The following is a 27,498-nucleotide window of genomic DNA, read 5'->3' as shown; positions in this document are numbered from 1 at the left end:
ATGTTCTGGTTGATAAATTTTGTGATATATACGTTGTTATTTTAAGAACATATTATTTATATAATAGGCCTACAGGAAATTGATCTTTCTCACTGCAGCAATATGTCAGTTCTATGTCAGTTACTGTGACAGTAATCTTGCTTTTTTTATCCAAACTTAATTTTTTTAAGCAGTCTTAAAGGTGAAATACAGAATATTTTGCAAGTATTATTTATATTAACACAATAGACACATCAAAAGTCGAATATAAATTGTTTTATTTTAAAAACATTTAGCTAACAAAAAATAACACTGATTTCCTCAAACATAAACTTGTAGACTTTGAAGAATTAGTTATGTTTGACATTTAATTTACAAACATTACATTCAAAATTTTAAAGTAAACTTGTATGTTTTCAAGCAATAAAATGCGATATTTTTAACCATTTACAGTCACATACAATGTTTATTAGTTTGATAAAGATGGGTCCTAATACATATATGTATAGGTTAAAAACAACTGGTACAAAGTCTTTTTAACCATTTACAGTCACACACAATGTTTTAGTTTCATAAAACAGAATTATCTGGTTCATATACAGCAAAAGACAAAAAGTTAATATATATCTAAAGCATGAAGCATGGTGGAAAGAGTTGATTGTGTTACCTGACTGTCAAAACTTGATTTTATTTATATATCTCTTGTCTCAAGATTTAGTTATGTTATATAGTTCTGTAACAATTTTAATATCATAAACAAATGTAATAAGTTTTACATGATACATATTAAGTACTACAGAAAGTACATGTAAGTATGTGAGAATGTAAAAATGGAAAATTAGTACAGCATACATAAAAACAGAAGATTGATTACGTCTACTTTCTCTGATTACATCACTTTACCACGAGATTCAAACTTCTAGTCTATGATGTTTTTCTATAAAAATTAATCTCATAAAATTCAATATTTCTCCATGTGTGCATTTTTAAAATTATTTCACACTATTAACTCAATTATAAATCATGCTATATAAAAATTGTGATTTAACTAGATGATACATATACAAAACAAGTAATAAACCTGAGATTATGTTAAAATAGAGATAGATATTTTCTACACATAGCAATAGCTGAATTCCACAAAATTCCACATCCAGAAAAATACACTTTATGAACCTGTTCTGTATTTTAATTATATTTTAGATTTTAAGAACGTTCCTATGCTAGATAATTAATTAGCAAATAACATTCTCTGAAAAAGCTGTCAAAATTATATCATCAACAAAGTAAAAGTCACTGGTCATTTAACTTTGAAACAAAGCTACTTTCATAGTTTCTTTAAGGACGGACTTAAGTGTATATAAACTTATACAAGGTGTTCGGAAAGTCACTGTGCACTTTTGTAATCATACATCTATTCAGTCTATTTCAAGCCAGCAACTGATAGCGGTGTTTAGAAACAAAATAAGAAGGATCCAGGCCTGTATTGATGCCAATGGGGGCCACTTTCAACGTTGTTTATAATTGTCATTCATATCTACCTCCTGTATTCTATATTGAAATATGTCTGTTAATAAATATATAAGTGCACAGTGACTTTCTGAACACCCTGTACAGCACATCATATTCAATGTCCAACTCTAATAGTGGTTAAAAAAAAATACATTTAAATATTTTCTTTGAGATACAATATAATCAGAGATTCCTAATAAGGATTAAAATTATCAGAAGTGTTAGATTCCAAAGAGACCCAACAGGATGCCATGTACCACTACGCAGTATTGTCACCTGTTCTGCAATTTCTCTGTAAGGATCATTACCATCATCAAAATACATTGGACAGTTGTCATCTAGGGAAAGTAACAAAAATCAGGCTTAATAATCTTACAGAAAATAGTGTAATAAAGCCACAGGACAATTACCATCAAAATCTACTGATTCTATGAGATACAAAAGATATGAAATTTTAAAACAAGTGGTTTTGTTTAAGGACTCTTGTTTTATGATATTAAGATTCAAAATGCTGATATTAATATCCAGTATCTACTTCTCTAGAATCTGGAAACATGTGATAAATGAAAATGTTCAGCCAATGACATCACTTGATCATTTTTATTTACATAAATATTAATTGACTGCATGAATTTTCTGGGGTGCAAACTTATGTTAGTTAAGAATATTGAAGAAAAGGGTAGGGTTAATTAAAATTAAAGACACTCAATACCTAAATTAAGGGAGCTACTAACAAGATATGTTCACCACTTGAGGGAGCTACTAACGAGATAATATGTTCACCACTTGAGGGAGCTACTAACGAGATAATATGTTCACCACTTGAGGGAGCTACTAACGAGATAATATGTTCACCACTTGAGGGAGCTACTAACGAGATAATATGTTCACCACTTGAGGGAGCTACTAACAAGATAATGTGTCCATCACTTGAGGTAAACAGATAAAGTGATCAAATATGTTAGAAATATAGAACTTTGGCATTTTATTTTTTTTGGCAGTGGAAACTTCATTTATTTATATTGTTTGAATAACTCATATTTGTTATTTGTTTCTTTATGTGTGTGTGAAACACCGGTCAGTCTAAGACAAATCAAGTTGTAAGTAAGGTATTTCACAAAGGAACTAAGAATTGAAAATTAAAACAATCTTCAAAAACAGAAACTCAGATGTTGCAAGAAATTATCCAAAAAACAAAGTTAAAGAATGGAACCATAAACTTAGAAAGTTGATTGACAAGAAGGGGGGGGGGGAAACTATGAATTATAGAATCAAGAATTTGAAAGACACTAGGTAAATAGGAAGTGTGTTTTTCTTATAGCAAAGCCACATTGAGCTATCAACTGAGTCCACCGAGGGGAATCGAACCCCTGATTTTAGTGTTGTAAATCCAAATAAGAAGTAAACTATAAATGTTTAGACAATATAAGTATGTGTATTTAACTGCTGAAGTTAATGAGACTTCTGAAAGAATTATTGAGGTTGAACTTAAAGCGAGTTGTGATTATGCACTGTGGTACTGCAAGTGAAGAGTCCAACCTGATAAACTTGAGCTCAATCTTCTGACTTTCACATAAACAAAGTCGGTTGCGATTCGAGACTGAAAGTAACCACTGGTTGATATAACCAAAAGTACGAACAAAGAAAAGATTACACTTCACCAATTTGTTCAGCTGGTAACTTGTAACAACCAAATTTAACAAAAAAGGAACTTAATTTATCAAAAAAAATGCCATCTTTCAATTGTTAAAAATAACCTACTGGAAACCACTAGAAAATGTTATGAAAAGTAAAAATAAAAAAACTGTTTACAGAACAAGGAAATAATTTTAAAAATAAAATATTTGACACACACACAAGATATATGAAGCTTTTGCAATTGCTACAGAAAACGTGTTTAATTATACTAACATGCTTTTGTGAATTAAGCGGGTTATGCAAAACATTTTTTAAAACCCCAAATAAGATTAAAAGCCTTTTAGTCAACTTACGTTCTCGCTCATACTCCACCATGGATAGGGCCACCTGAGCCCCTTCATACGACGTGGAACTTCTTACTGTCTGTCTGATGTGGCAAAAAGGCCCCACAGAATATGACATGAGGATACGATTCAGATCTGCTCGTTGGTAAACCTAATGAAGATGGAAATACCAATGTAAATAGTTTAGAGAGAGAGAGAGAGAGAATACATTTTACACAGCATATCCAAACCTTAGATGAAATCTATTTAAACCTCTGGAAAAAATAATTGCAATCACAATACATTAGCGACAATGCAGTTCTAGTCGTATTGATAAATAGTTTTTAAATAACATGCAAGCACCAACAGAATGGGCTATCTATGTGTTGTAAAATGAAGTGTGAAGAATGACGCATGTCAAACACTACTGACCTGTGACAGGCACAAGTGACGTCCATTACCATGAGAAATTATCTTCATAGCATTAGCTACAATAACAGAGTAGCCAGGAGGGAACCACTTCTCACTCCAGGCAGTATTATATGTTGATACCCAAGGACACCACAACTGTGATGATAAGAAACCCTCTTGTCTCTTGGAATACTAATTTTTCTGAATAAGTCCAGATTTACACAAGTATTTCTGTTAAAGTATGGGTACCATTTGGATAGCTGGATTATGACAAGTGATTGGATGTTAGAGGTATGGATTTCGTATCACCTTGCAACTGGGAAAACAATTTTTTACTTTTATTTCTTTGCCTATTGGACAGGAATATCTTATCCTCACATCAACTGCTCTATTGCCCAGAAAATATATACTTCAAACAGATTTCTGGGGAGCAACACAAATTCCTGAAAATTCTGAACTGTGGAAGTCTGGAACATATACCTGAATATTTAAGATTACATATCTAGACCTCAAACCAAACCCATAAATACACGAATAAATACTTAGTTCACAAATCTTCAATTACATCTGCATAGAAAGTAACAAATGTATTTCAATTAATGCAATGATAGCTTTTGTTTTTAAAGCAAGTGAAATTTGAGTGCCAGGTCTAGGAAGAATATATAACAATAAAAATTGGAAAAAGCTTTAAACTGTAATAAGTATATATGTAAAAACAGATGGTATGGGTAGAAAAAGCACCATGTAGAGGAGCAAACAACGTTTTGACCTTCTTCGGTCATTGTCAGGTTCACAAAGAAAAAAAAAGAGGTAGCTGACCGATAGCTGACCACGTTTGAAGGCGGTTGTGTAATCAAGTGTAGGAATGTAGAGGGCGTGCTTAGATGTTGGATTATATTTTTTAATTTAGGTATAAAGGTGTTTTTTTGTATTGGTTTATTTTGGGCTGTGACCATTGGTAATTTTCACCTTTTCTTAATTTCAGGTACGTGTTTGATTATGGTGCTGCGAATGCATCAGAAAATTGAGTTAACACTAATGTTAATCAAAACATGTTTCAAAACATAAAGACACTAAATGTAACATTCTGTAGAATTAATTGCAATACCTACAGTTCTAGACTTTTTGGACACCCTGTATAATAAATATGACTTATTTCAGGGTAACATTAACAAAAAACTATGATTTTATTTACTCCCACAGGCCCAGGTTTCAGATCTTGTAAATACATTTGTTTCTGCTTTAAATAGATGAAATGAACAATCCGTTAAATGCTAATAGTAATATTTTACTATCTGTTTCATTCATGTTTATTCAATCAGTGGCATTTTTATGGAGTGGATTTTAATCCATTTATTGAGAAGACACGCATAACTTATTCAATAAAAATACATAAACTTAAGAAATGTAATAAACATAAAGGATCTAGAGATTAATACACAATGTGTACCAAGTTAGCTGATAAGGAAATATGGCTGAAAAGCTTCATGAGTTTGGAAAACTGAATTAATAAACTCAGGGAAGAAACAGATAAATGTGTCTGAACAACAATGAAAAAGAAAACAGTGGCAAAACACCATTAAATAAACTATACACAGACTTTATTTTGTCATATTAAAGCAAAAATGCACACTATTCCTTTCATTTAAAGAAAAAGAATTATTACATCCATGTTTAGTGATATACGACTAAACACCATTAGCACAGTATTACTGGTTTACTTACCCAACATCTATATCTACTATAAGCATCCCACTCATCAAAAGTGATCAGGTAAGACTTGAGATTTTCCTTCCAGAAACCTATACATTTCATCTGGTAATCAGGTTCACCTAATTACCAAAATCATTTTTAAGTAAACACACAATCTGGCATCTTTCATCATACAGCTAGATTTTTCTTATTAAAAAGATTTCATCTAAATATACAACTAAACAATATATTTTTGTTAACATTTAGTATTAACTGATGTATTACAAACATTAAAACATCCGAGAAAGATATCTTTGCCAACGTATCTATTCTATAATGTGAAAATTAATTCGAAGGTGAAAACTAGATACATGGAAGTGGTTAACTGCTTTACAAAGTCAATTACGTAAGGTAAACCAGTGACTGCTGAATGTTTATATCATGAGGATTTGAAGGTACACTTCTTCATAAAAATACAAGTATTAAACTGTACATTTAGACTAATTTTCTCCAAGAACTGTGTACGTCTGTAGATTACAGCTCATGTTTTCAAGGTTTTTGTGCTTCTGATAGTATGCTTTGAAGCACAGTGTTCTAATGGTTACTGTTCTCCAATATGTAGCAAGAAATCACCTGGATATTCTATAGTACACCATTTTTCAGAGCAACATTTAAGAATATGATAAAAATCTAATAACAATAATAATAATAATTTCATTAAAGTAACAAGTAACATGTTTTCACCATTTTGAAACTTTCACTAATTAGTTCAAACTTAGTTTTTGAGACATTTCCACTAATGATGTAAAGAAAAATAGATTTTAAAACATCAGTTGCTCATATCTATTCGTTTACTGAGGGCTGAAAGTTTAAAAGTGGATACTATTTTATGATTAAGATCTGTAATAATACAATGGCTTGACAGACATACAAGTTTGTGTGTAATGCCTAGTAATCCAGCTAAATGAAACACCTCAAGCATAGCATTTCATAATAATGTTTGATAGAAATATATAAACAATGTTTATGGTAACCTGTTTGTACAATATTATTTGGTATGATATTTGTTTTTTGTGTTTAATTTTTTTATTGTGATATACTGATCAATTGGTAGTGTCTCATGATACATCACAAACATATTTTATGAAGAATCTCCTGTGATATTTGACCTTATTACTATACACACTTATTCATTTTTAACATTAATTTTGCAGCATTTTTGAACATTACAAAAAAACATTTAAATTATATTTGTATTATTGCAAACCGATCGAGTTTCATTATGCTTATTAATTTCAACAACTGAAAAAGTTTAATAGTTAATAAGCAACATTAATAATTGTTTATAAACCCTGTTGTTCGTTGTTAATATTATGAAATGTTTACTCCTATTGTTCATAACCCTCAGAACGAAGTGTCTTACAGTTGCTACTAGCACTTTACTCTGAAACAAAACTTGCAAGCCACATGTTGTACCTAAACTTGAACTGTTTTCCCCCCCTCACATTTTTTACAGTTTGTCAAGATTCACTATTTCAGTGCACGCAGTTCCTAAATACAAATATAAACTTACTGTAAATGTCTACTGGTCGGCCAAAGTAATCAACAGAAATACAGTAATCAGCATCAATTGTGATGATTCTCTGATCAGGATCACAGACCGAGAAATCAGATATGTTTTCTCGGCAGTAAACATTAGGTCTGGGAATCTGTGTAACACCTCCTCGAATACGAGTCTCAAACTCTATGTCCCCATTCTGCTGAAATTTAAACTTCCCTGCCACAGGGCACTTGATAGATACTGGATTCTTTGCTATTTTGATAAAAAAACAAACAAAAACAAACTTAATATTTACCATTATGCAATAAAATATATGTGAGGAAACTATTCTATCACACAATAGCTTTGTTGTTGTATATGTTGAACTTTTAATTGATTTCTACTAAACGTTCTACAAGTCATTATTAAAACATTAAGATAAAAACAAACGTGCCTGTGTTTTGTCGACAGCCATATTTTAGCCAATAATTGCAAACATAAATTATTCAAAGAAATACAAACCATCCATAGAAAACTGGAATTAAATATGAAAAAATATAAGTTTGTCAAAATATCCACTAATTAATCCAATGATAATTATTTCTTGTTGTTAACATGTTTCCAAAGTTTGTGAATGTACATACAAGATATTATCAGCTTATGGAAGTTTGACAAATTAACACTTCATTATGCTCAAAGATGATGTAATTAGGTGGTTTCAGTGATCACAAAGAGCATTATTAGTAAAAAGGATGCAAGTTTATCATTAACTTCATTTGGTAAGAACATTTAATTACTTTCTTGGGATACTCCATGAAAATCTGGTATACAATTAAAATATTCATAACTAAAATGGCCCCATTAGTTATATGGACACCATGTGACAGTTAAGTGGTTTCATAAAAGTGAGGCTAGCTATTTAGATTAGTTAATGCAAGTACTGTTTAGTTATAGACTGAGAATTGAATTGTGATGTTAGAATACTACAGCAGTGTTCTTTGAGTGTATAAAACAAAAGGTTATAAGGTCCAACTGGCAGGTCTTTTTCAGACAAATGCCATCATGCTATTGAAAGGGTTAATTAAAAGACTGTTCTCTTTTACACTTTCTGTAACTGTCAGAGTTAAACATAAAGGTAGTTAGTGGCAAATTAATGTAAAATCAAAACAGTTATATACTAGAACATGTACATGCAAAATACATAGAATTATGTTATATTAAGAAATGTGAATATGTAAATCGGCAAGAATGTCACAACCACAAGAGACACAAAATGATGGTAAAACAACAGGTACGAAAACTGCATTTTGAGATTTCACTGGCAGTGTCATGCCGACAAACCTGACAGCTTCTGAGTATAAATAATATTAGAAATACATTCAAAAGCTTTGTACAAATAATAAACACTGCTTGATGTTACATTAGACTATTTACCTTCACACATTATTCTAACTGAAATTACTCATACTTTGATCAAAAAGATTAAAAGCGACACAAACAGATAAGGTTAGTGAAAGGCCTATAAAAATATGTAAGTATTTTTGGATTAAACTTACAAAGACATGAGCAAATCAATTTACATTTTGTTTTACAATGACCATTGGTAGTAGAAAGGTTAATGGTGAAAAACAACTCTCATCACAAGTTGTAACATGTGTATTGTACTATATTTACTTTAACATCAGGTTAAAAAACAAAACAAAAAATGGATGGTACGGAACAGGTACTTTCAGTACAATATAAATGTAGGCCTAGCTCTTTGATAAGTAACACGAAAGAAGGAAACATGGACACTGTGATAAAAAGCTGAAAAGCCAAATTTTATTCCAAAAGTGGCTTTACAGTTGCTGTTGCCAAACTCACGCGAGCTTGTACTTATTACTGACCTTTATACTTTCTAACAATAACGAAATAGTGATATTACATTCTGTTGTGAAGTGTTAAATGAACAATGCATCATGCTCTCTGTTTTCATCAGCATATATCATTTCATAATAACATCATAAATATTCCTCTATATAGGGAAAAAAGTGATGAAGTTTGTTTCTCAGTCCAATGAGAACATTTTAAAATCTGTTTCAAAAATTAGGTTTATTTCCAAGGAATAAATCATCATTAATTAATTACAAATTCATGTACCCTTAACATATGTGTAAACGACTGTATCAAGTTACAGATGTTAAAAAAATGGGTGAAATACTTTTAAATTTTGTCTTCAGAGTTTTGACTTTGCTTTTTGTTATCCTTCCCCCACATGGCACAATTTGAGTTGGCTTTATTTTGAACTCAGTTGATCACCTTCTAAGTCAAAGATTGGTAACAGCATAATTCAGTTTCTCAACATAGCAAACACTTATCCACATTCTTAGCATTCAGCATGCTTTATTTATCTTACAAACCACACTGGGAGCAGCAAATGTGTATTGGCAACTTAGAGTTTCAAAAATGATGTAAATAAATTATGCACTGTAGATGTCTAAGTCAGAATATGGACACCAATCTAATAATTAATATCTTACTTAGCATTACTTAATAGTAGTAAAGAAAAAAGCATCCTTACTGATTAATATACTGTAAAGCCAATCTTCTTCATGGGGAAATATTGTCCAGGAACATACTGTTGCATAATCACTTGTTATCATAGCTTTGCCTTGGTGTAGAAATAATTAGGGAAGGAAAATAAATATATATATTAAAAATTGTGACTGTTTTTGTAAAATATAGGATAAATTAGATTGTGTACATAGCCTATTATAGTTACATATAAATCAATCTATAACCATTAACCTTATCTTGGTGATATTTGCAAGACATAATAGCATTGCAAAGCTTAATATATAACAAATATTTTAATTTGACTTTGGGTAGTTTTTAGTAAAACAGAATCACGTACCTCTGCGATATCGTATGATGTTGTGATGACGGGGCACAAAGTCAAAACACACAAAGTCTTTCTGACTAGAGAATTGTAAGAAGAAAATTATTTACTACCTAAAAACATATTCTCCATTGAAATAAGCCACTCACTATATGACACTAACTGACATCAGTCAGACCTAAAATACGATCTTAAATGTTTAATTACGTCTACATCAAAGCCTCGAAAACAATTAAAAATATACGTTATAATAATGACACTTTCTGCAATGTTATTCAGTTATATTTTGTAATCAGTAACAACCCGTCTCTAACCTTCTCGTTCAGTTCACATCCCGATGACTTCAGGGCATCGGTAAATCTTTAAAACATTTATAGTTTACTTGAAGATCAACCACATACATTAATATATTCCATAAATAATATATAAAATCTAAAACATTTAATACAGCATTAAATACAGAACATTTCAAAATAATTTCTATGTAACACGAGTGAGGTAAAATTTGTGTAGATTTTTAGTTATACACGAGTGAGGTAAAATTTGTGTAGATTTTTAGTTATACACGAGTGAGGTAAAATTTGTGTAGATTTTTAGTTTTACACGAGTGAGGTAAAATTTGTGTAGATTTTTAGTTATACACGAGTGAGGTAAAATTTGTGTAGATTTTTAGTTTTACACGAGTGAGGTAAAATTTGTGTAGATTTTTAGTTTTACACGAGTGAGGTAAAATTTGTGTAGATTTTAGTTATACACGAGTGAGGTAAAATTTGTGTAGATTTTAGTTTTACACAGTGAGGTAAAATTTGTGTAGATTTTTAGTTTTACACGAGTGAGGTAAAATTTGTGTAGATTTTTAGTTTTACACGAGTGAGGTAAAATTTGTGTAGATTTTTAGTTATACACGAGTGAGGTAAAATTTGTGTAGATTTTTAGTTATACACGAGTGAGGTAAAACTTGTGTAGATTTTTAGTTATACATTTCAGAACTCACCAGCCATTAATACCCATTCTGGCCATAACAAACCGAGTCCCTCTTCTCTCTTGGCACACGTACACTTCTTTCTGCACTCTTCCCTGATCTGGTTTCCAAGTTTCTATCATGTGAGTGACGTTGATGTTGACTTCGGCATCAAAGTTGGCTGTGTTGATCCAAATTCCAGTGAAGTTGTCTGGCAGTTTACACTTGGGTGGTACAATCTCTGCCTTCACTAAGCAAAGAAGTTAGCAACAAGTTAAATTACATACATTGTTAAGCTTGCTAGCTTTTAAGTCAGTAATTGTTAACAGATCAAACACCATAAGTTAATAATATAGTGTTTTTCTTAAAGCAAAGCCACATTGAGTTATCTGCTGAGTCCACCAAGGGGAATCGAACCTTGATTTTAACACTGTAAATCTGGAGTATTACTGATGTACTAGCAGGAGCCTGATAATACAGAAAGAGCCAGCTATCAATAGCAACTTTGTAAATCCAAATTATTCAAGTGAAATAAAGGTGAACATGTAAGAGATAAGAAAACTTACATGCATTTTAGAGTTAATTCTAAAACTTGAAGATATGGGCTGTCCAAAAAACAGGAGCTTTTGAAAATGTATTGAAATTTTTAATCATATAACAACAGGGAGGCATAAATATAATTAATTCTATTAACAATAGGATCTTCTGTTGTAAGTTTGTTTATGGCTGGCAATTTGGAAGAAATTCAAACTTAAATGAAGCCCATTTTAAATATTTTGTTTCATGAAGGGAATAAAAGCTTTTCGTGATGACGAGACACCCACTTAAAATGTATCTCAAGACGGCTGATATGGGTATTAACACTTTTATTAAAATGAAGTAGAGAATAACTTGAAAATGACCTAAAAAGGTCGAATCATTGTTCTCTACTTTATTAGGCCCGGCATGGCCAAGCGTGTTAAGGCATGCAACTTGTAATCTGAGGGTTGCGGATTTGAATCCCGGTCGCGCCAAACATGCTCGCCCTTTCATCTGTGGGGGCATCATAACGTGACGGTCAATCATACTATTCGTTGGTAAAAGAGTAGCCCAAGAGTTGGCAATGGGTGGTGATGACTAGCTGCCTTCCCTCTAGTCTTACAATGCTAAATTAGGGACGGCTAGCGCAGATAGCCCTCGAGTGGCTTTGCACAATTGCGCAAAATTAAAAAAAAAACAACCAAACCAAAAACAACCTCTACTTTATTTTAATAAAAGTTTTAATACCCATACCACCCATCTTGGAAATAAAAGTTTATTCTTTATTAAAAGCATCTGAATCAACCACTAGTGTATGTCTAGATAAAACAAATGGGAGAGAGAGAATACCTAAAATAATACATATTACTTAACCGTAAGTTTCTTATTTTTGGGTAATTTAACTAAAAAGTCAGAATCTAAAACATACAGGCATTGATAGTAGTTTATATCAGTGCTAGTTAATTGCTATAAATTATATATGAATGAGGACTATAGCATCTACAGTTTTATAAAATAAGGCAGTAAATATAAGGTGTTTGATGAAAAAAGAGAGACAGGGTTATGTTATTTGGACCAATAGTCTAGTTTAAGCTACATTTGAGTTTATGTGATCAAATAATATTTAACTTTTTGTGTGTTTTACAGTAGTAATTAATACTGTAAATGCTAATTTCCTTATACATATTAGTGTAAACAGCAAATTACAGGTGACAGAGAAGAACACAATTTCCTTTAAAACTATAAAACTTCTTAAATACATGTGAACTTTAAGAATCTGAAATTATTTATCATGTGTGCATTTATCTTAATATTAAGTACATGGATTCAAGTAAATGAATCTACATAGTTTATCACAAACAATCTGCCACAGTGTATCACATTCCAATAAATATTTTAACCCAACAGTTGTTACTTTCAATATACTCTTTTGTGACATTTTTATCCAACTTTTTATAAATTACTTACAATATAAAAACACTGTCTTTGCATTTTGAAGTTAATGTTCTAGCTACAAATATATGGTTAACTGTCATCAAAATACATGTCTGTTATGCAACTGATTGTCTACATATTATAGGGCATAAATTATAACAGTTATCCAATTTATTACAATAAATCAACAAAAACCATTTTAATTTTCAAAAATTTGACCTTGGATTAATATAATATAAGAGTACTGGTGGCTAAAGAAATTAGCATATTTACAAACATTTCTCATACAATTACAGTGAAACATTATGAAAATGTATAGAAATGTTCATAAGAATATCCTGTTTTATAACTTACACACTCATGTTTAAATTTTATGAGTAAATGTATTCCTCATGGATCTTGCCTTACCTCGATTCAGTCTTAGTCTCTCTGGACCATCCTGTGGTGTCTTTAGTGTATTACATTCTGCTGTGATAGAAGCTGCTAAAAACTCATCATCATCTCTATTAGCCAGCTATAAATTTATCAGATAAGACATTTTAATATGTTACAATATTCATAACAGAACTTGAGTTTTATCTGTATATAACTGTGGTGATTAACTGTGCAACAAATATTTGTATATGTTTGACTTGTTTTAATATGCAATTTGAAAACAAATGGATTGTGTGCCATTTGTTTATTTTTGAAGTTTATTGCCAACAAGTTACAGACACCTACTGTAAATAATCTTGCCCATAAATTTACATAAAAACATGAGAGCAATAAAGGATATATCAATATGATTTCTTACGTGTAAATAAACCATCATACTAAATAAAGAATTTCATACACATATTTGTGTGAGTGTGTACCATTTTTCATGAATTTTGAACATAAAAATATGTTTAATGAATGTGAAGATGCAAATATTTTTAATTACTTTTAATTTTATTTTGATATTACTTTAACACACATTCAGTATACCTGAGCAAAATATTTAATTTTCATAAACATAAGTTTTAATCCTAAACAGGAAATATTCCACACTGTACCTTTGATGAAGATTTCAAAGAATTTTTAACATTACTGTCAATAACCAAACAGTTTTAACATGTGGTTTCAGGGAAAAAAAAATTAAAGTTTATAATGCAAGGACTTTAAACTCATAACTCTCCATGTCTAGCACTGATACTTTTAGGTTCTGACACTTCAGAAGCTTACATGATCACCATATTTTCCAGCATCAAAAATGCTATTTTTTCCCAGAATAAGTCTTAACAATTTATCCTATGTCTTCCAGGCCAAAGGCTACGTTGCTCATAGGCCTAAACATAAGCCTAGAAAAAGCATTTTGATACTAGGCAGTAATCCAAGCCTGTCTATACGAACCACAATTAAATGTACATGTTACTTAGTATTAAATAATAAATACATAAACAAGAACAGGAGGTCACTGTACATATGTTGCTGTAATACCAGCACTTTGTTTAACTCCCACACCTAGAATAATGTTATTACTATTAATAATACAGATATTCTAGTGGTAATATAAGATACACACTTTCAATGGTAGATATGATAAGCATACAGATCACGAAAAACTAGAAGTGGGCAAGAGGATTTATATACCATAAGTCACTAAACAATCCACAAAACATCTTGTTATGATTGGTGAGAGTACTGTGACCTTATTCGTATGTTTATCTTTTTCTGCAAAATTTAGCTAATCAAATTGGGGGTGTATCTTCAATGCTGGGAAATACAGTAGATTCCTAGACATAAAAACTTCAGTACAAAACACAGATTTGGTCATACACAGCAACTCTTCCATCTTACATTGATTTAATATCAAGTTATTCAAAAACAAGTTGGTAAAATACAAGTTTATGTTGTTTTTGTGGTGTGTACCAAAAATAAAGAAATTCAAATTTTGCACCTCGGCCTATGTTGCACAAAAAAACAAGGAGTTGGGCCATCCAAGTATTTTTCTACTCCTAGGAGTCAGGTCAAAGCTAGCCTGCCCAAACTTCTCTTGGCTTCTGTCACACATTGTATGTCTAACTGGTCATTACTAAGCAATATTCCCTCTACTTATTTTTGTTTAAGAGTTTCCTTAAATCCTTAAATATAAATGTTCTGCATGATTTATCTATTTTCTATATTTTAAGCTGGACTTAATTAAGTTTGGGCATCCTAAAATTACTCTACACAGATACATTTTCCCTTTATAAGTCAGTGAGAAGACAGCACCCAATTTACTTTTATCTAACTGAATGGTGTACATTTTAGAAATACGTCCCAGATGTAAATGGGAAAGTCACCACATAAAAAGCAATATATGAAAACACTTAACAAACACAGAATATGTAAATACAAAACTTACAAAACACCTGTATTTCTCATCAATTCGGGACTCCCTGGCATTTACAACAGCAAAGAAATGGTTTTTTCCAATGTACCAATCCCCTAAGCATTTGTACTGGACCTCTGAAAACAAGTGTTAAGCCAAGTACCAAAGTTTAAACATAAAAACTGGGATTTTATACAAGAAATTAAGAGCATTAAATTAGCATTTTGGTGTTAGATAGACTTTAAAAGAATGTGTAATAAATCCATTAAAACATTTTAAAGTTCAAAATCTCAGCTTCAAAATTGTTTTTTATATTAGAAACATGAAAGTACCAGAAAGGTTATTTTTAAACAGTTTTTATGCATCATAAATTCAGCATGACCATATTTTAAGTCAACTCTTCTGACACTTCTTGCTTTATAGCTGTTCTTTTGTATAAAATATTTCTAATAGTTTGCATTATGTCAGTAAAGCAATGCTAAACTAAGAACTGATTAAACAAATAAAATGAAAACATGATTTTAATAATAATAAATAATTAAATTTAATAAAGCTAGTTAAATAGAAAATGGAATAGGTATTGTTTGCTTGTTTCTTGAATTTCAAGCAAAGCTATACAAAAGCTATATGCACTAGGTGTCCCTAATTTAGCAGTGTGTGACTGTATGGAAGGCAGCTAGTCATCACCACCTACTGTGATATTTTGGACTACTCTTACTAATGAATAGTGATATTGACCGTCACTTTGTAATGTCCCCACGGCTGAAATGGTGAACATGTTTGGGGTGACAGGGATTTAAACTTGCAACTCTCAGATTATGAGTCAAGAGTCCTAACCACCTGGCCATGCTGGGCCTCAGAATAGTTAAATACTATAAATGCAGGTCAGTATATCTGTCACTTGCTATGCAGATCCAGATAATTTGTCAACACTCAAAATACTAACATACTTCTAAACAATCACACATTTGTAATGATATATGCAATTGATGAATCATTAATTTAGGGCAATACAAGTGTCCCAGCCCATGGCAGTTTAAAACTACCTATCTCATGGAAGCCCATAATTATGTCTCAGTTGAGAACCATTTGCAGGGTAGGAAATTTTTAACACATAAAAACAATACAAGCCAGAGGATGTTGGAAACCAGATAAAACAAATGCATGCTAGCCACTTATCAACAGATTAATATTGTTTGTTTATTAACGTTTTAAAATACATATGCTGTAGTGTCATCTGTTTCACCTAAAATCTTTTATTACCACAACTGTTTTACAACTAGATACCTTAACGACAAATTAACTAACCATGAATTCCCTCTAACTGATATTAAATAATAGCAGTATGAAACTGAAATGTCAAAGAGCACAAATATTTTACTTTTTTAGTTCAATACGACTAGACCATATTTAGATCATTTTACAGTAACAATTTTTACCAGATGGAGTTTAACAAATGCATAGTGTAAAATACTTTTAAGGAATTGCACTTTATAAATCACAGATTATTTTCTGAAGACACTGTGTAGTTCTGAAGGATAACCTCACCAAAGATCATTGTTGTAGAAAAGTTGAAAAAACATGATGTAGCTTTAGAGTTTCCAAAACTGTCTGAAGATGACCTTAGAGCCTTCACTTTGGGTACCCATTAGTTTAATCAAGAAGCAGAACCTTATGCTTTTGAAAATGTTTTGATGATGGACAGTATGACAGCTGGATTAGTGAAAAAAATTGAACTTTGTTACGATGAAGAGTTCATTCAAGATATGAATCTACCAAAGAGTATTTTCTTGGGATTTCAAAAAATGCAGTTGTATGAACTTAAACAATCTTGTTTTGCTCAGTGATTTATGAAACATAAACTAGTTTGCATTTATATGATTTGAACATTTTGTGGGGAGATTGAATTCATGACTTAACAAATGCAAAGAAATGTTTCCGACTTTCAAGGTAATTTTACACCAAATGCACCGCTTATTATATTACGCACGAGCAATAAACATGGGATTTTGGGACCTGTATGATTAACTCGTGTCTTTTTGGGTAACCTAGATCTCTTATACATACCTTGGGCCCAAGATCTATCACAGATTAATATACAAATACATTTTATACATATATTAAAATGTATATGTCTAACCATAGTGTTATAGGTTTTATGTAGTTTTTAGTTGTCTGTTTGGTTTTAGCTATAATTAAAGTTGTCATAATGTTTGATTTAGGAACAATCAACTTCTGGGACTTATAATAATAATAATAATAAACGACAAATATTTATTGCCAATCACTAGAAAAGGTTTCAACTTGAGCATACAATCTTCAATTGTTTTTATTCCACCATAATATATTTTATCTGGTTAAAAAAAACAACAGAAAAAAGAAGAAACAAGCAAACAAAAACTGCTCAGTATAGGGTAACTTTCAAATTAAAGTGAAATAATTTGTCCATATGCTTTTATTATATTTTTGTATCCTGCCACCAGTCTTACAAACATCTTTAAAAGAACTGGTAATTTTCCTTGTTTAGCCTTAAAATACGAGTCATAAACACTAATTTTATGAATAGGTTTTACACACCTGCATCTTGGGTCTCATCCATTCCTTCACACTTGCGATAATTCATAGTAAACTGTTGGTTCACTATGAAGAACTGAGTTCCAGGCATTTGACAAGCAGTAATATTAGCTTCAGAATGCTTACATTCCCCTGTGAACTTGTATCTGTTCTGGTAGGCAAATTTCCACACTCCTTCCAGACTGGATCGGCAATTCTTGGGAGTAGGATTTGTGGCTGAAAAAAAAGAAAAACAAGTGAAAGAAATAAAACAATTTTGAAAAAGAAACAAATAAAACTTATTTATCTATTGTATTGTCAATTTCTAAATTAAGTCATTTTTAACACTCAGACAACCTTCTACTTATGAAATGTTAGTGTCAACAGAGCCACTGTATTTCTCTTTTAAAATCATGACAGAGTAGATGAAATATTCATTTCTTAATACACTGTAATGAAGTTGCCATGTCATTGTTTTAATGTCATGTCAAGACATGTGCCCAACAACAGTCAGTTCCAAACTCTATGTTAACCTGACGATGGTCTAAGGAGTCGAAACATTGTTCTATACTTTATTTAAAGTTTTAATACCAATACCAGCTGTCTTTAGAATATGTATTTACTTCAAGAAAGTTTCTCCTCATTATGATATAATTTAAAATTTACTAAGGCTGATTGCTACAAGTATACATCCATAAAAGAATACCTATACATACATATATAAAATGGTACTTATACATACATACATTAAATAATGCCTACACAAACATAAAATCTTATACATACATATATAAAATAATGCCTACAACAACATAAAATCTCATACATATCTATATAAAATAATGCTTATACACACCTAAAATCTTATATATACATATATAAAATAATGCCTATACATACACATATAAAATAAAAACTATGCATTAAAGAAAGAGAAGTGAATAGCTTACAGAACATTGTAATTAGCTCATTTTCTGGGTCCAGAGAACGACAAACTGTTTTGATTGTTGGACGTTCATTCTCTAGATTGACACATCCAGCTGAAATAAAGAACCAAGAACCACTTGTTTCCAGGGTAGCATCCAATACAAACAACCAAGCTCTAAAGCTACATTAATATAAGCTGAAATTCCTTACACTTAACAAAAAACTCGTTTAAAAGAATGCTATTACTTCATAAAACATTAAATATTCTTTAATACAGTGGAACCCCTCTAAAGCAGCCACCTTCAGGACTGAGACAAACTGGCCTGATTAGAGGGGTTCCACTGTACATAATTAGGGATTATGTAAACATAAAAAAGGGACTGTGATTGAATGACCACTTGCAAGGTGTTACCGAATCTGAGGGGTGGCCGCTTAGAGGGGTTCCACTGTAAGTGGATCTTACTATAATTAAAGAATATTTAATGTTTTATAAAGTAATAGCATTCTTTTAAACTAGAATATTGTAGCTAGCTATGCTTCGAATTTGTTAAGTACCTTCAGCAAAACATACTTAATATTTTAGTTAAATTTGACAGAGCTTATGTTTATAAGTTTGCATTTTTATTACTTCTTAATATCCAGAGGTAATATTAAACCTTTACTTTTATTACACTTACAGTATAATTGTTTATTTAATGAATTAAACCTTATTTCATTTTCAATACTAGTACGTGTATCATGATAATAATATCAATATATATATTGACTGCTGTTCCAAAGAAGTGAGAGAAACTTGACATCTCAAAAAAACTTCAAAATGTGCTTGTTCTGTTACCGATCTTTGAAGATGTTACTGCTTATTTTAATGAAAGATTTTACTGCTTATTTTAATGAAAGCAAAGCATTGAATTTGGGGTATCTGGATTTTAGAAATTGCTCTATGAAAGGTTTATTAAAGACATTATCTCTACAGTTGAAGGAGATAAGTTAGCTTATCAAATCAAAGGACAGTTGGAGGGAAGAAAGAGAAGTGTTGTTTGAAATGGAGTTCGGAGAAACTGGATTAATATCACAAGTGGGATACCTCTGGATTTATTGGTTGGACCTCTGATGTTCTTTATTTTTAGGATTTGGGTGCTGTTGGATGAGAGGAGGATACTGCCTGCTTTACAAAAGGGTTTAGAATAAGTTGGTGGACAGTTTTTTTAATACACCTCACTTGCAGTATTTAATTCAGAAGAACAATGAAATGTTAAAAAGAACTACTAGTGAAACAGTACTTGAGATGAAGATGCTGTCGGAGAAGACAGGTTAAAATCTCAGAAAGTGTTTTTTTGGAAAAAGATTTATTGGAGATCTTATTACGATGTTCAAGACTATAAAGTAATTGAATAATTGTTTTTCATATTTAATGGTGAGAATGGTTGAACAAGAGAACACAATTATAAAATTTGTCAAGTCATATTCAGCTCAAATAGTTTTAGTTTTCTAACAGAATTGTTGGTCTTTGGAATGAATTGCTTTTAGATACAATAGGTGCAGCAAATACATGGAAGCTTAGAGGAAGGCTCAATAAATATATCAATGACCGAGTTTGGATCCAAGAGATTTCTTTTGCAGATGGGAACAGCTTTGATACATCAACACGCCCACTGTTGTCTCTTAAATGTTAATATACTTTTATTTTTATCAATAAATTGTAATATTCTTCTGCAAATATAAAGTCTTATAAGTTCATTCTAACAGCATTTTATTTATTCATAAACAATAAAGTTATCTTTCAAATTAATACACCATTATCTAGTATTTTAACTGGGTTATCTTCACTTACATGGACAGTTTAATAGCACTTCGTGTTTTTTGAAGTAGTAAATGAACATTAGCCTCTTCAAAATGTGTTGATGATATAAATTCTTTGTAGATTTTTAAAAATTAGTTGAGTGCTAATATTTCAAAAGGCACATTACAATATACTTTTTATAAAGAAGGAATGTTTTATATAAACATTTGAGACTTTTTTACACAGCATAAAAATACACAAATTATAAAACTATATATGAAAGAAAACTCACTTTCAATTTTTTCTAAAATGTTCAAGGTACGAACGAATAGCCGTACACAATGATAGCAATCTCTGTAAAATATACAAGTAAATATTTTAGTTATTTTTTCAGCTTTAATATTAATCATTTTACAGATGTTTTCTTATGAAGTATTTATTTAAATGTTTTAACCATATAACTGAGATTTTTATTAAAATAAGTTGAATATTTGACACACACCAAATTATAAAATTTGAGCAGATGAGTTAAAACTATTACTATGGGTCATGGGTCAAAGTACATGCCAGAGTGCTTGTTGACTTTAATTCAAAACTTTATTGAACTATTATTTCATGAATTTATGTCAATAAGTGTGATATCAACCAGTAAATCATAATTCAAATTTTGGTATTATACATTATCCAATTATCCACGGTCCCATAATATTCACATACTTGTACATACGACACACATATAACCAACTGAAAGCTCAAAATGTTCCCTTAGTGGCTTTCTAAGTTTGTTTGTTTTACTTTTTTACTGCTCTATGTTTAAGAAAAATAAGTTTAAAACTTATCTATAAACAGTTGTAATGTATATATCATATCATAACTGAAACATAACTGTATTTTGCAGAATACTACACTACTAAAACATAGCCCAAATGTTTGTTTCATAAATATTCAGCAACACCACAGTGGCTCATAGAATGGCTCAGAGTTGTTTATTCAAGAACAAACTTTTAGCTCATAACTCCATCTCTTGACTGATTTGAGATCTAATTAAAGCCATGGGTGATGAGGATTTCTTATTTTTAGATACAAAAAGAGGGTTCATGAAATAAATAGATATTTTCAACTAATTGTTGGATTTTGTATAAAGCTACATGAGGGTGATCTGAACTAGACATTTTAATGTTGAAGCAAGTGATGGATTAGAGAGAAGATAACCAGTCAACACAACCTATTGCTAAACTCTTGTCTCTCTAAATACTGAGCTTTGACACATTTATAAAATTCCCATGATTAGTGCAAATAGTGAGTTTTGACAGTGTATTTACAAAATACCCATGATCAATGTCCCTCTCGAGCTGCACAAGTACCAATCAAAAGTCATGCATTTAATTATTCCAAATTTGCATATCCTTGGTAAAAGTTAGTAGTCCCACTTTAACAACATGGAAAGTTATCATTCTTTGATAATTGAAAATATCCTATAAAAACAACTATTATCCACAGTTTAAATAAGTTTAAAACTATTAATACAGTTTGGTGAAATCTTAAGTCATACATAGAAGTATTTTCATACAAGACATCAGTAATTACCCTTGCTGGAAGACAGCCGTGAAGTTGTCATTATTCGTATTTATGAGCTCCAGACATGTGCCCCTATCCTTCATGTGTTCCGAATCTATTACTATGTATGTGTTTTCTCCATCTTCTCTAGAGAACCACTCTCCATGTAGTGTCTCTGGAATAGCACATCTTGGTTTTTCACCTATCCTTGCTACAAGAATTAAAAAGAGAAATTATGTAAAGTACAAATTCAAGCATTTCAATAATTACTTAAAATGTTACATTAAATCCAACACTACAGAATCTATTTGGCCCAAACAGTTACCAATTTATAATTGATTTAAAGAAAATAAAACTAAACGTTAACTAATTTAAAATCTTACTCAACTAAATCTTGAAATAATTGAAATTACAAGCACATACCCTACTGCTGCTTCATACTTTTATACAAGTTATTCATTAGTAGAATACAAACTGTATGTTTAAATGTAATAGAGATTTGGAGATAATGACAGGAGAACTGAAGTTATTTGAATTATTTTCAACATTAACAGCATACATTCTATACCTGCTAAAAAGTAACAAAGAAATGTGGTAACACAGATACACATTGTAGTAAACACTACATCAAAAAATTAAGCTTCAATAACATCAAATGAAAAAACTGTTAGAAGTATACTAGTATAGTATATCTGTACTAAAACAAACTAAAGGCCAAATATAGTGCACAGTTTTAGGAATGCATTATATTATTACATAAAACAAGAAAATTGTGAAATGTGACATATTAAATACTGCATCAAAGAAGTTTCTGTTTTAAAAGGAAAAAAAAAACACTGATTTTAATGCATTTCATTAAACCTTTAAGTTTTGACAGCAAGTTTTTTAAAGATGCTAGTGACTAGAACTTATAAGAGTGTAACAGTCTGCTCTGACTGGAACATGAATTCAGGAACTATTGCTCATCGTAACAGTTATTTTCAAACAATAAGTTAATACAAACAGCATCTCAATCATTGATATGTCTGTTGTATCCCAGCTGGTTTCATGATCCCAGACACCAGGTAAAAAGGTCTAATCAGCATTGATAACACTATGTAACACAGATTTTGTTCCTGGACAGTATGTGTTATTTCTTAATTGCTTATGTTGTAAAAGTACAGAAAATGGCCATTATTCCCTTCAAACTTTGCTTTTGTGACCTGGATAATGAAATTTAGAAATTAACCAATTCTCTATGTAAAAACGGACAAATTTGCACATTTTCATTTGCATAAGGTTTGAATAAAACAACATATGAATCAAGATTTACATGTATTTACACTAAAGTTATACAAAAATGTTTAGAAGTGAGTATTTTTTCGTGATTTACGACTGTAATGTAAATCAATTTCATGTACCAGCCCCCAAATATAGTCTCCCAACATGTTTTCGTTATACGCTCCCAGGTCACAAAAGCAAAGTTTGAAGAGAAAAACAGGTATTTTCCATTTATTTTAGGCATAAGCAATTAGGAAATAGCACTTTCTGTCCAGGAACAAGAAAAAGTAAAAATTTTGTTACATTGTGTTATAACAGATTGTTTAGTAGAAAAATTATTGCAAGATATTCTTTACTTTCACATACGTTATTATTTCTAATCACTTGTGCTTTTCAACTATTCTCTTATCATAAGAACGATTAGTATTGAAGTTAAAAACAGACAACTCTCAATTCTGACCATTATGATAACATGTACCTGTCTCTTACATAAAAAATTATTAATATATTTTATAATAAACAAACAAATTTGAATGGGTAGATGACAAATTATTTACTTATTAAAGTATAAGTTTAAAAATCTGTTAAATAGCATTTAAAAACCTTTCTTTACTGACACCAGACAAAACTGAGTGTAAAAACAAGTTTTCTAACCATTTGGTTTTGAATGCATGTAATCTAATCTTTATGTTTTTAATGTAGTTTTGTCTGATGTGTCAGAAAAGCAATTTTAATGTTCAAGATTGGTTAATAAAAATGTATATTATAATAGTTTAACAGAAGAAAACCAATAAAAATCACTTGCACACTGATCTCCACTCACTTTTATATTGTAATGCCTATCTCACAACTGCAAGAACAAATAGTTTTATACTATTATTTAATATCTTAATTTTGAGGTTAATAGTAAACCTATGTAAGAAATCTAACAACACTTAACAATTTATTTAACTCCAATTTGAAACTTTTTAAACCCACCATCAAGTTTTTAGATGACTATACTTACAGTACAAAATGCTCCAACCGTGTTGTGCTATTTTTAGCCACTTTCAGTGAACGTGAAAGAATTTTTAAATTTAAAAGTTTTTAAAAACGATATAGTAACTGTTTTACCATTACTATGATACACAGTTCTTAAAAACTGCATAACCTAATATTTTCTATTAAAGGCATTTTGTCACACAACTACAATTTGTTGTTAAAATTATGCAAGTAATAAAAAAATATTTTTTTGTATGCATTGCGATTTCGTTTTGAACAGACTTTTTCAACATAGTCTATTTTGAATTAGCCTATTATTACACTTGAAAACCTTAGAGGGTGCTTTATCAGTAAAAGTGTTAATACCCATACCAGCAGCCCCGAGATACAATGTAGCTTTACGCATAAAAAAAAAAAAAAAGAGATACAATTTAGTTTACTCTGTTACGTGTAATTTTTTATAAGTTCATCCATAAATTACAACCATCTCTATATTTTACAATGTTGGTAAATGGACTCATGCAAAACCAAAACTTCGACCCAACACAAATCATGAAATGTTATGTCTTTACAAAAAAAACTTACAGTTAAGCTTTGAAACTTTATTCGATAAATTCAAGTTGAAACAGTTTCCTGAACGATTTGTAATTTAATTTTTTTTAAATTAGTTATTACGAGGCCTAACAACACAAAACTAACAACAGCACTACCTCTATTATTAATAATATAACTTAAGAAGCACTTTTGCAATACTAGTTAGTGCTAGCTACTATTATTATTACTAAAGATCAAGTTCGAATGCACATTTTAATATAAAGTTGATTATCTCAGGCTAAATCATATGATATAAATGTCATAATGCCTAAAATTTGATAGTATTACAACTTATACCACTCACCATAAATAAAAACACATTCTAAAACAAGCACCAATAAAAAAAATTTAAACTGTTGATTGCACCAACTACAGATATATGTTGCCGCCATAACTGAAACAAGTAGTTTCTCGAAAACTACGATCTACACCGAATTTCACTCACCTGAACTGCACCGTACCTCAGGTAACGGGCGTCAACTTAATTTCAACCTTTCATGAACGCAGGTGTTGGTTATTTGTGCGACATCTATTGATAAAGAAAAGTACTACACACAAAACCCTGAAGAAGCACAGTTTCTAAACTGTCATGACCAACAAAACACTATTATCATTACATATAAAATTTCAATATCACAAATAACGTAATGCCATAGTGACATTTAAACATTTACTTAAATAGTCAAGAGGGTAAATATGTTTTTAGAAAAGGATAAATAGGGTCTGCTTGTTGAATTTCACGCAAAACAACACGAGAGCTATCTGCACTAGCCGTCCCTAACTTAGCAGTGTAAGACTACAGGGAAGGCAGCTAGTCATCACCACCTACTGACAAATCTTGAACTACTCTTTTACCAACTAATAGTGAGAGTGACTGTCACTTTATAACGCTCTCACGGCTGAAAGGGCGAGTACGTTAAGTGTAAAAGGGATTCAAACCCACGACCCTCAGATTACGAGTCCAGCACCATAACCGTCTGGCCATGCCAGAGCCGATTGATGATGGATTCATAGAATTTTGTTAAATCCTTTAAATGAGAAAATTTATGAAGGAAGACAATTCGGGTAGCTTCCATAACTCGTCATCATGATGTTCATTACGTCGTCTTCCTTCGACACTCTCGTTCATCTTATTCAGTGATTCCTTAACAAATCTTTTCTTATCACGAAAATAAACCTTAAAACATTTGTCAATACTCTTATTCGATTTATTTATCTCTACGTTGAACTATTAATAGTAGAATATAGAAAATAATCTTCAAAAATGGGAGCTTTCAAATTAATGCAAATAAGATATCATTTTAAATTAAAGATTTTATCAGCTGCAACTCTCCAGGAACAGTGAGTGTCAGTTGTTGTTTTGAAGTTAACAGAAGGCTACACAATGAGTTATCTGTTATTGCCCATCAAGGGTATCGAAACCCCGTTTGTATCGTCGTAAGTTCGTAGACGTGCCACTGTGGGACAACTGTTAGTTCTACATAAAGCATTATGAATGATGCGTTCTTATATAACCGGAATATACAAGTTTACTCCTGATGTAATGATTACAATTTTAAAGTGAGTGTCTGATTATGAAGTACAAGAAGTCTGTATAACTTAGGGCAGGTTGTTTAAGTTGTTCGACTCATAATCTGAGGGTCGCGGGTTCGAACTCCCGTCGGACCAAGCATGCTCGCCCTTTCATTTGTGGGGGAGTTATAATGTGACGGTCAATCCTACTATTCGTTGGTAAAAGAGTAGCCCAAGAGTTGGCGGTGGGTGTTGATGACTAATTACCTTTCCTCTATTCTTACACTGCTAAATTAGGGACGGCTAGCGCAGATAGCCCTCGTGTAGCTTTGCGCGAAATGAAAAACAAACAAACAAACAAACAAAACTGTATAACTTTCGAGTATTTCACAAAAGTAAATCCTGAAACCAAGTAAAATTCGGAAACTTCTGAGCTGCGCGAAGAACGAAGCCATTCGTAAATTGAACCATATAAGATAGACGATCATTATAAAATAAACTTATATCAAATTCCTTCAAAGTAGAAATGCTACTAACATCATTTCTAAATTCAAGGATTAAATACAAATGAATTAATCGTTGTTAAGTACTGTCAGAGTATAAAGTACTTATATAAGAACATAGATATTACATTGGATACCAGTCATAACTGCTTTATTACATTTATATATTTTAGCATAAATAAGTCTATTCATGGGCGTTCCTGTATTAATAACATTTTTAATACATTAGCTGCTCTAACTAGGTACTAAACATCATAAATCAAATGAAACGTTTTTTTTTTTATTTGTTTATATCAGCGGTTCTCAAAGTTTTTGTTACATAATTTTTGCTTTTATCTTGCGGATCGTAATGTGATCTATACGCTAATATTGCCACTTCGTTTCCATTGCTATTCAACCTTTCAAACGAACTACCTGAATGGAGGAAGCGAGCCTATGATTGAGAACCACTTTTCTAGATAGTTGGAACCAACAGAAACGTACGTAACACCGCTTCTTCAGTTTAAGTAGTGACGACTGCCAATGACAACGGTCATGAGTGGAAGCGCCTTAAACACCAAGAAGAGACCTAATGCAGTTAGGTGTGTGATATATTACACTGTTATTAATTTG

General features: G+C 31.1%; 1 protein-coding gene across 2 annotated transcripts; it reads right to left on the bottom strand.

Annotated features, from left to right (window-relative positions):
* Positions 1 to 242: 242 nt before the first annotated feature.
* On the bottom strand, positions 243 to 25,395 carry udt (protein undicht). 2 transcript variants are annotated; one of them, XM_076462434.1, is made up of 14 exons: positions 25,317 to 25,395; positions 22,067 to 22,247; positions 20,772 to 20,833; positions 18,723 to 18,812; positions 17,797 to 18,009; positions 15,253 to 15,356; positions 13,296 to 13,401; positions 10,968 to 11,184; positions 9,989 to 10,053; positions 9,656 to 9,745; positions 7,129 to 7,368; positions 5,589 to 5,695; positions 3,483 to 3,624; positions 243 to 1,829 (listed from the first exon to the last, which is right to left on the bottom strand). In XM_076462434.1, the coding sequence occupies exons 2-14, from the start codon at positions 22,138 to 22,140 to the stop codon at positions 1,675 to 1,677; spliced, it is 1,665 nt and encodes a 554-aa protein (XP_076318549.1). In that variant the 5' UTR covers positions 22,141 to 22,247; positions 25,317 to 25,395; the 3' UTR covers positions 243 to 1,674. The 2 variants fall into 2 exon arrangements, with proteins under 2 accessions (XP_076318549.1, XP_076318540.1); XM_076462425.1 differs by having other exon boundaries at positions 25,176 to 25,349.
* Between the last annotated feature and the right edge of the window lie 2,103 nt (positions 25,396 to 27,498).

This window comes from Tachypleus tridentatus, chromosome 1 (assembly GCF_004210375.1).
Source record: "Tachypleus tridentatus isolate NWPU-2018 chromosome 1, ASM421037v1, whole genome shotgun sequence".
In the NCBI taxonomy this organism is placed as follows: domain Eukaryota; kingdom Metazoa; phylum Arthropoda; class Merostomata; order Xiphosura; family Limulidae; genus Tachypleus; species Tachypleus tridentatus.
This window is presented reverse-complemented; position numbering and strand designations above follow the sequence as displayed.